This window comes from Barbus barbus (genome assembly GCF_936440315.1).
Source record: "Barbus barbus genome assembly, chromosome: 42".
Taxonomy (NCBI): domain Eukaryota; kingdom Metazoa; phylum Chordata; class Actinopteri; order Cypriniformes; family Cyprinidae; genus Barbus; species Barbus barbus.
The window spans coordinates 25,811,621-25,821,426 of NC_136720.1; the positions used below are offsets into that span (position 1 = coordinate 25,811,621).

Below are 9,806 nucleotides of genomic sequence, written 5' to 3' on the forward strand. Positions count from 1 at the left end.
CATTGCATGTTAATAAATGAGGAGAAGCGCTGGACTCTTTGTTAACTTTAAAAACTGACGCACACTTCCTGTTCTTACCGCTTACTGCTGCATGGATGGTGAACATTGCCTTAACACGTTGCTGTAGTGTAAATAGCGTCTGAATGCTGGGTCACAGAAGAGTGCAACTACTATTCATTGAGCAACTACAGGAAAAGGGAAGCTCAAGCACATTTGTTCCTGTTTAGTGTGTTTCCTATTGATATGATTGATGTGTGTGTTGATATTCATCATATGTTGTGTATCTGTCAGCCAAGAGTATACTATATATATATATATATATATTAAAAAAGCAAAACATTTTTGTTTTTATTTTAAACCAATAACCTGTTTGCACAAACTGTATTTTATGACACTGTTGGTAGAAATACAGTAATTAAAATTCATAAATATGAAAAAACAAATGCATTACTGTGGATCCTGATCATGTGACACATGGGCTTGAAACTACAGAAGGCCTATAGCTTGTATTGACAAACTTACTTTTCTAGTTAAATACAAAAGCGTTTTTCTAAATTTTCATGTCTATATGATCTTAACTTTCATAAACACAGTACAACCAGTGGAGTGTATTAAATAATTTAATAAGATAAATGTCAATTTATTTTTGGGAAGATGTTATATTTTGCGCAGTACAGTAGCGATTGCGCATGCGTACTGCGCAGCAGCGGCGCGCGGCGTTACTTGATAGGAGTCTGGCGCGCTTTTTGAGGTGAGTCTCTTGTAACGTTACCTTTGCCATATTTTTAATGCTTCACCCTATACACTCAAACATTACATGATAAAATAATAATAATAGGTTTATATACAGTGTGCCCTAAAAGTATTCAGACACTCACTGCATTTGATTATTATCTTGGCACATGCACAAAACACAATGTATATATATATATAAAAAAGTCTAATTAGTTGTGGGTTACAATTTTTGATTTTCTGATGAGTAAATTTTAAGTGGTGTGACCACATCTCCAGTGCAAAAATATGGGAACACCCTCTCTGGAAATCCATTCGTGTAGGTGCACAAACTTTTGTTTCTGAGGGGATCCATGAATCTTAGCTCTCCTTCATCAAAGTCCAACTGCAGTCTGATGATTTTTGGCCTCTCATTGTATTTAATATCGCTGACAGGATTATTTCCTTGCTTGTATGTAGAATTCATGTAATGAAAACACCAAAAATGTCTCTTCGGATACCATTTGTAATGTTTTTTACGGTTCACCGTTTCCCCCACCACTCCCAGCGTCCAGTTGCTGTTCTCTCCCACCTCTACGTCCCAGCAGTGCACACCTGAGCTAAAGCCCTGTGAGGCCAGCACTCCCACATACATTCTCTCTGGGTTATCAAACACGTCCATTTTCTTTTCTACATACTGAACACTGGTGCAATGCTCTGACACCTGCAGTGTACTAGATGCTGTGTCTGGGTCCAGAGTCACAGGAGCTGAAACACAGATGACCGTAAACTACAGAGCCTTTCACCAGTCTACCTTACTTTGGCTAAAAGTCACATTTATTATCAGTAATTGCTGGGATCAGTTCATATAAATGATGCTGAATAGAAGATTCCAGAATCACATATCATTTGTTAATAATATCAAATGACATACACCGCTATATATAAACTCCTTATATAGGTTTTCAACTTTTAACATGTCATGAAAATAGCCAACCAACCAATCATCAGTCAATATCAGTGTACTACTACCAATGAAAAACATTTGTGTAAATGAATTACGTACACAATCTAAGCAGGGATTGTTACTTACGCTGTTGCACAAGGTTCTGCATTCTGGCCCCGGTGGTGAAGATCACTGTTTGAATGGGATAGTGCTGATATTCCTGTAGCTCAGGGGTTGTGTTTGGTACTGATGGGTGCTGGAGTCTGTAGATAAACAGTAAGATATTTGGTGTTCACAGGGTAAAATGGGGTTGCAGCTGTAACCAAATGCTAATTGGGAAGGACTCACCTTTTTAATGTATTACTGTAATTCTGAAAGAAATAAAAAGCAATTAGTTCTCAGTCATGTGGATATGCAAACATCGTGAACATTGATTATCAGACTCGTTTGCACCAGATTACAGCTCTCTGATTGACTTATGTCCATGGCGTTGCGTGTATCGTTGAGTATTTGATCTGCACCTGGAGAAATGTGATGTTTTCAGCTTCTATATCCTGCCAGACGGCTGCCATATTCTCAGACAGATCTGATATCTGTGTGGACAGCTCCTCCATTCTGGTCTTGAGTTTGTCATCTTGAAGTTTCATTTCTTTATGCAAGGATCTGATGTGTTTCTCCTCCTCATCTCTGAGAAACTGATGGAGCTTCTCAAATTCCTCCTTTATCTGGTTTTCATCCATACTGGTGCGTTCCTGAAATGGTTCAAGCCTTTCTGTTAACAGTGTAAAAGTTCACTATTGATAACAACACTAATAGTGCATTCAAGTCATGTTCCTAATTTGTAATTATGAACTTCCCAGGAGGACTAGAACATGCCATAACCTCTACCTTAATGAGCTCAACCTGTTTCACACAGCTTTCTTGGGCTTTCTTGAGGTCAGCGAGTGTCGCCTGAAGTCTGTCCATTTGAGTCTTGAGATCCTCCTAGAATCACATAATAAACTCTTAATAATGAGCTTAAAGATACCAGAAGTCAGTCAGATCAGATTCCAATCTCCTCGTACCTTTAAATTCCCAGCAGCCTCGTCGAGAGGAGAACACTTGTGATTTTCATGCTTCTTTGATGTGTAACAGACCACACAGATGGGCTGCTGGTCCACAAAGCAGAAGAGTTTGAACTTTTCTTTATGTTCTGGACAAACATCTCCTGAAACAGCAGTGGGTTTTCTCTTCTTGAAGGACTCACAGAGCGCTTTGAACGCCAGGCTCATGATGGGCTCATCTTGTGAGCATTCCTTGCGACAGACCGGACACTGCGGCACATCCTGAGTTCTCCAGAAACGCTGGAGACATTCCTCACACAAACTGTGGCCACATTTCAGAGTGACCGGATCAGTGAAGATATCACAACAGATGAGGCATGTCAAGTCCTCTTCCAGAAAGGACAAAGCGTCTGCCATGACTGAAGTCAGTTCTCAGCCAATAAAAGATTCAGCTGCTTTACTTATAAAACTCAGTACTTTCACTTACTTACTGGAGGTATGGTTAAACCTGCTTTACCTTTCCCCACAACACCCAACCCTTTCATTTCTTTTAGTTATCTTTCATTTACGTAGAAGATTTAGCAACTCCTCCCTCAAGGATGTCATATCACAAAGAAGAATGAGGAGATGATCTCATAGTGTGGCTGCACCTGCTCAGCATGAAACCTTACTTAAACCTGCTCCGAATGAAACCTTATTTTACATTTAGGGATTAGCAACTAGTTTTTTTGTAACTGACTTGTTTACTTAATGTGGTTGCCAGTGTTTGGTTGAATGCACATTCTCTTAATCAATTTTTTTTAACCAATAAACTTATAATATCATAAATAAGTTTAATATTGGAATGCACCAGTTTTTTTAAAAAAAGTTTTCATCTCTTAACTGTTATTTTTAATGTCACCAGGGTAGCAGTGACCACAGAGTAGGTGGAAAATATCTTAAATTGTCACTAGATGGTAGGTGTCACTGGTAGGTTTGTCAGTAGGGCTGTCGCGATGACCGCAATATCGCAATACGCTATTCATAGCTTTCAGTCATGTGACCGGCTCGAAGACTTGGAGGGTAAGACATCCATAGAACCAGTTTCACAGCTGCAAATATTTAGATCACCTGCCAAAATAATAATAATAATAATAAAAAAGTATGAGAACAATGCAAGTTTCATTTCTTTTAGTTAACTTTCGTTTCCGTAGAAGATTTAACAACTCCTCCCTCAAGGATGTCAGTAGTGATAGGCGGCGGCATATGACAAAATGATTAATGGCTTTGACCTTTGTGACCTCATAATAATATTAATAATTTCCATATGTGACCTTTGATCTCATAACGAGTTTCAGATGCGGAAATCGGTCGAGCGTGAAACTCCGAGTCATCCGGGGATGAGGCATGTCGATCCGGTAGGAGGAAAAAACATAAATGAGTTGTCAAGTAATGTTTTTGAAGATTTTATGGAGCAAAACATCCTGATACTTCCTGAAACTTCCTCATCATCTGCGGCGCGCGCGCGTGGTGTCCGGTTGCGCGTTCCGAGGAGCGCGCTGTCTCTTTCCTCCTCTCTCTGTCTCTGTATAGGAGAGCTGTGAGAAAAAACATTAATGAACAAGCAATATTAAGAAAGTGTCTGTTATCTGTGTCCTGTCCTGTTACTGTCATTCTGTTGCACTGTGGAGCTTCTGTCACTAAAACTAATTCCTCGTATGTGTAAAAATACCTGGCAATAAAGCTCAATCTGATTCTGATTCTAAACCTGCCCATGACAGCAAACTTTCTACATTTTATTTTATTTTATTGATTTATTTTTATATATATTTTCATGAACATCATTTAGCATAATTCAAAAAGCTGTTATGCTCAGGTCAAACAATTGAAGTATTATATGCATTTGGTTTGTGGGGACACTCCATGACATAATGATTTATTTATTTATTTTTTACTGTACAAACTGTACGCCTACCATTACACAAGAATGTCTGCCTATACATCCATTTTTGATAAAATATTGATTGTAAGCTATCATAATTATGAAAACTCAAGAAATTTCATCATAAATCACAAAACACAAGCATGTATATCCATTGTGCGAACATATTATCGTAACTCCGTTTGTACAGAATACACTATAATCAGACTTTAAGTGATGTTTTATTAACAAATTTCGGGAGGAGCACGCGCGGATAATTAACACGGCCAATTCACCATCAGCAATCACTCAGTCTATCCCATCAGCCGAGAGAGAACTTCTATAAATAGACCAAGCCATCTTACCTTCATTCTCTCTACAGTTTTCAGCATTCGGTTTTGCTCCTTTGCTATCATATCACAGACGCATCTTTTTCTGGAGAATGAAAAACCTGGACCGGAGATTTTCGTATCACATTGCAATCTGCAAGCTCTAGGCTCACTCCCCTTCCGTCAGTCACCATCGCCGAGCACCAGGCTTCATCGCAGCAGGTGCTCTGCTAGACCAGCCACACGCTCTCCACAATGCCGAGGTTTAACCTCGCCTCAACCGACATCCTCGTCTCATTCGGCCATTCCAATATATCCTCCAATCGGAGTCTGTATTTAAGCCCGAAGCAAACGCTGATTTATTCTGACGAATCATTCTCGCAGAGGGCAAACAAAGCGGATACGTGCGATCCGTTCGTTACACTGCAAATCAGCCAACCTCACTCCTTAATCCACTCCAGGCGCAAAGGCGGCCAAAAGATCGAGCAAAGCCACGATCTTGCCTCACTCTCCACCATCATCGTCCCGTACAAGACCCGGCTCTCCTAGAACATTGGGTCGCAGTGGCAGGCCTCAAACGAGCAAAACCTCACTCGGCTCTTCTTTTCTCCGCAGTTCAGCGCGAGGCTGCCTCCGGTAGCGGCGCAGGCCACGTTGCAAACAAACTTTTGTGTGAAGGCAAGTCTTTTGTTGCTAAAAAATCGTCAAACAATGTGATAACATTATGGACGTGATGTCATTTCAGTAACCATGACGCAACTGCGCAGATCACGTAAGGAAATGATTCATTTTCTGTATTAATTTTCACCAGCACTTTACATGCATTTTAAATTGCACATTACTCCGATAGACGGATAAGGTGTAAAAGATTGTCTGAACTTAATTCTAAGGAAATCATTGTGCCTAAATGAACAATTACAGGTGCAAACTAACAGCTAAGGTGTATCATAAAGAACCATTCATGCCATTATTGAACAATGCAACCCACCTTGCATGTGTCGTGCATACGACTAGGCACCTCTCTTCAAGTCTCTACCAACCGATGTACGGCCTGCCTGGCCAGCTGCTCCAATACTTTCTTCTTCTCATGTGGTTAAGAGGAAAAACGTACTTTCATCATTTTAAAACTTTTTAAAAGTTGTTAAAAGCCGCCATATTTTCTCCTGCTACATCTAACCCCTCTTTCTTTTGCACAGGCTCTCCAGCTATTTTTCTCCGAATATCACAAGCCTCCACGGCCTACAGCTGCAGAAGCTGAAACGAGCACAAAGTTGCTCATGCTGGCAACACATGCCCTCACATCTCAGTCCTTTTCTCCCGTTACTCCAAATCCTTTTCCTTTTCAGTGGTCTCCAGCTCCCACAGCACACGCTAGCTTGAGTCTGCCTCCACAGGCCGCGCAGGCTTTTCAGGACGTCAAAAAAAAAAAAAAAAAAAAAAAAAAAAAATTGACACGCTGTCAGAGGCTATCTGCTGGATCCTCTCCAACAATTACGAAATCCCATACCTCATCCACCTTTTAGACGATTTTTTGTTCATCTCGCCTCCCGGCTCCATCCCAGCCGCACACCTCTCAACAGTCCAGGAAGTCTTTTCCAAACTCGGGATTCCGCTCGCCCAGGACAAAACCACGGGCCCAACCACTTCCATCGAATTTTTAGGCATCAAACTAGACTCGAAAAAATTCCAGGCTTCCCTGCCCAAAGAGAAAATCGATAGAACGATCCTGGTCGCCTCCGCCCTCTTAGACAACCCAAACTGTTCCAAGCGCGAGCTGTTGTCTATCCTCGGTCACCTAAACTTTGCAATGCGCATCATCCCGCAGGGCCGCCCCTTCATTTCTCACCTACTATCCCTCGCGTCCTCCGTGCACGCGCTGGAGGATCACCTATCCCTATCCAGCTCGTGTTGCAACGAGCTCAGGCTATGGATAAACTTCCTCAAACAATGGAACGGCTTATCCTTCTTCTATAACAGCATGGTTTCCCACCCCGACGACATCCAACTATTTACGGATGCCGCCCCCTCCTGCGGTTTCGGGGGATTCTACAGAGGCCGCTGGTTTGCATCCACGTGGCCCCCCCAGCTGTCAGATTTACCGCTGTCCCTGTCATCCTCAGCATTGTTTGAGTTATATCCTCTTGTCGCCGCAGCGGTTCTATGGGGGAAAGAATGGTCCACCGCAAGCATCGTAGTGCATTGCGATAACGAAGCGGTCGTGCATTGCATAAATAAAGGCCGGTCTCATTCCCCTGCATTAATGCCCTTTCTAAGACGTCTCATCTGGATCTCGACATGCGGCCAGTTCATTCTAAATGCAAAACATGTCCCCGGGTCCAAAAATCAAATAGCTGACTCTCTCTCTCGGTTTGCTTTTCAGAAATTCAGGCTGCTGGTGCCAGATGCCGACAAACTCCCAACGCCAGTACCTCCATATTCAGAGCTGATATTCCCGTAAATCACCCTCTAAGAACCCTCCTAGATGCCTCCCTCAGTTCCATCCTCCATGCCGTCTCCCCCAGGACCCTCCAATCGTACTTAACTGCTTGGAATAGTTTCAAAAGTTTCCACCGCACCTACAACCTGCCTTTCCCCGATTTTTCCCTACTCACCATCACCTCGTTCATCTCCCATCTCAACATCACCAAAAACCTCCAGGCCAGCTCCATCAAAGGCTACCTCAGCGGAATCCATTTCTTCCACAAGCTCATGCTCGGCTCACCCTCCCCAGGAATAACCAGCCCGCAGACATCCATGCTCATTAAGGGCATCCAAAGAGCCCAACCCACCCGCCCAGACGCTAGACAGCCAATAACACTAGAAACCTTAACTAAATGCATTTCCACCCTCCGCAGAGGCTACCACTCCACGCACACCGCCCGCACGCTCGGCGCCATGTTCATCTTGGCCTTCTTCGGTTTTCTCAGATGCTCGGAACTCACCATCACATCCAACTTCAATCCAAAAATCCATCCAACCCTTTCAGACCTATCAGCACCAGACACCGAAGCAATCTCCTATCTCATCAAGCAAAGCAAGACAGACCAAGCGAGAAGAGGCCACGTCATTTATATCTTCAATCTCCAGTCACCAATCCAACCATACCAAACCCTCTTAGCTTACCTACAGTACAGGAGCCCGCAGGCCAAACTCCCATCCGACCCGCTTTTCGTCGACGACTCAAATCGCCCTGCCACACGCTTCTGGTTCCAAAAACACCTCAAGTCCGTCCTACTACTATCCGGCATCCCAGCAGATCACTACTCCAGCCACTCCTTTCGCATAGGCGCAGCTACCACAGCCGCCAAAAAAGGCCTCTCCCAGCCTCAGATCCAGACACTCGGCCGTTGGACATCAGAGGCATTCAAGACCTACATTCGGTCAGAACGCTTCCTCATCAGAGAAGCGCAACAAACCCTCATCAGCTGATCCCCTTATCCACCCATAGCTGCTCACCTCCACTCCAAACCATCCCAGCAGCACCCCGCTCCCACAGGAGCCTTCGCGTATTCCCGCTCCGCCGCAGTAACCGCTCCCGCAGAAGCCTCCTTCCCTTTCCACATACCGCAGCAGTGGCCGCTTCCGCAGAAGCCACTTTCTGTCCCAAAATGCTGCAGCAGTGCCCCGCTCATCCGATACCACCGCAGCAGTGCCCGCTTCCGCAGAAGCCACATTCTCTTTTCAGACGCCGCAGCAGCGCCCTGCTCATTCGATACCGCCGCAGCAGTGCCCACTTCCGCAGAAGCCACATTCCTTTTCAGACGCCACAGCAGTGCCTGCTTCCGCAGAAGCCACACTCTTTTTCCGATGCCGCAGCAGTGCCCGCGTCCGCAGACGCCATATTCTTCCAAAGGCCGCAGCAGTGCCCCACTCGTCCGATACTGCTGCAGCAGTGCCCGCTTCCGCAGAAGCCGCATTCCCTTTCAGACGCCGCAGCAGTGCCTGCTTCCGCAGAAGCCACATTCTCTTCAAATGCAGCAAGGAGCGCCCTATTCATTCGATACCGCCACAGCAGTGCCCGTTTCAGCAGAAGACACATTCCCTTTCAGATGCCACAGCAGTGCCCGCTTTCGCAGAAGCCACATTCCCTTTTCAGATGCCGCAGCAGTGCCGGCTTCCGCAGAAGCCACATTCCTTTTCAGAGGCCACAGCAGTGCCCGCTTCCGCAGAAGCCACATTCTCTTTTCAAATGCCGCAGCAGTGCCCGCTTCCGCAGAAGCCACATCCTCTTTCAAATACTACAAGTAGCGCCCTATTCATTCGATACCGCCACAGCAGTGCCCGTTTCAGCAAAAGACACATTCCCTTTCAGATGCCACAGCAGTGCCCGCTTCCGCAGAAGCCACATTCCCTTTTCAGACGCCGCAGCAGTGCCCGCTTCCGCAGAAGCCACATTCTCTTCCAGTTGCATTTTCCTTTCAGATGCCACAGCAGCGCCCGCTTCCGCAAAAGCCACATTCCCTTCCAGATGCCACAGCAGTGCCCGCTTCCGCAGAAGCCGCATTCCTTTTCAGACGCCGCAGCAATGCCCGTTTCCGCAGAAGCCACATTCCCTTTCAGTTGCATTCTCTTTCCAGATGCGGCAGCAGAGCCGCTTCCTCAGAAGCCACATTCTCTTTCAGATGCCACCGCAACATTTCCACTCCAAGCGACGTCCAGCGCCTCTCCATCCTGAAGCCTTGCAAATTTTGGGGGTTATCAACGCCCCACTCCGGCTGCTGTCCCGCGCTAATCGCATCTTGGGGGGAGCGCTCTGGGTCCGGGCTAAATGCCGAGCTCGGACCCCTCTCCCCGGACAGGAGGAGTGCCCCGGGTTCGGGAGTAATTCACAGAGCTCGGAGCCCTCTCCCCGGACAGCACGCCAAATACGCATAAAC

At 45.3% G+C, this 9,806-nt stretch overlaps 1 protein-coding gene across 1 annotated transcript; it reads right to left on the reverse strand.

Moving 5' to 3' along the window:
• Window positions 1-955: 955 nt before the first annotated feature.
• Window positions 956-3,117, reverse strand: LOC306861895 (zinc-binding protein A33-like; the record flags this gene model as incomplete). The annotated part of the gene is made up of 6 exons (XM_079404378.1): window positions 956-1,479; window positions 1,805-1,920; window positions 2,006-2,028; window positions 2,179-2,409; window positions 2,546-2,641; window positions 2,722-3,117. The coding sequence occupies 6 exons, from the start codon at window positions 3,115-3,117 to the stop codon at window positions 956-958; spliced, it is 1,386 nt and encodes a 461-aa protein (XP_079260504.1).
• Between the last annotated feature and the right edge of the window lie 6,689 nt (window positions 3,118-9,806).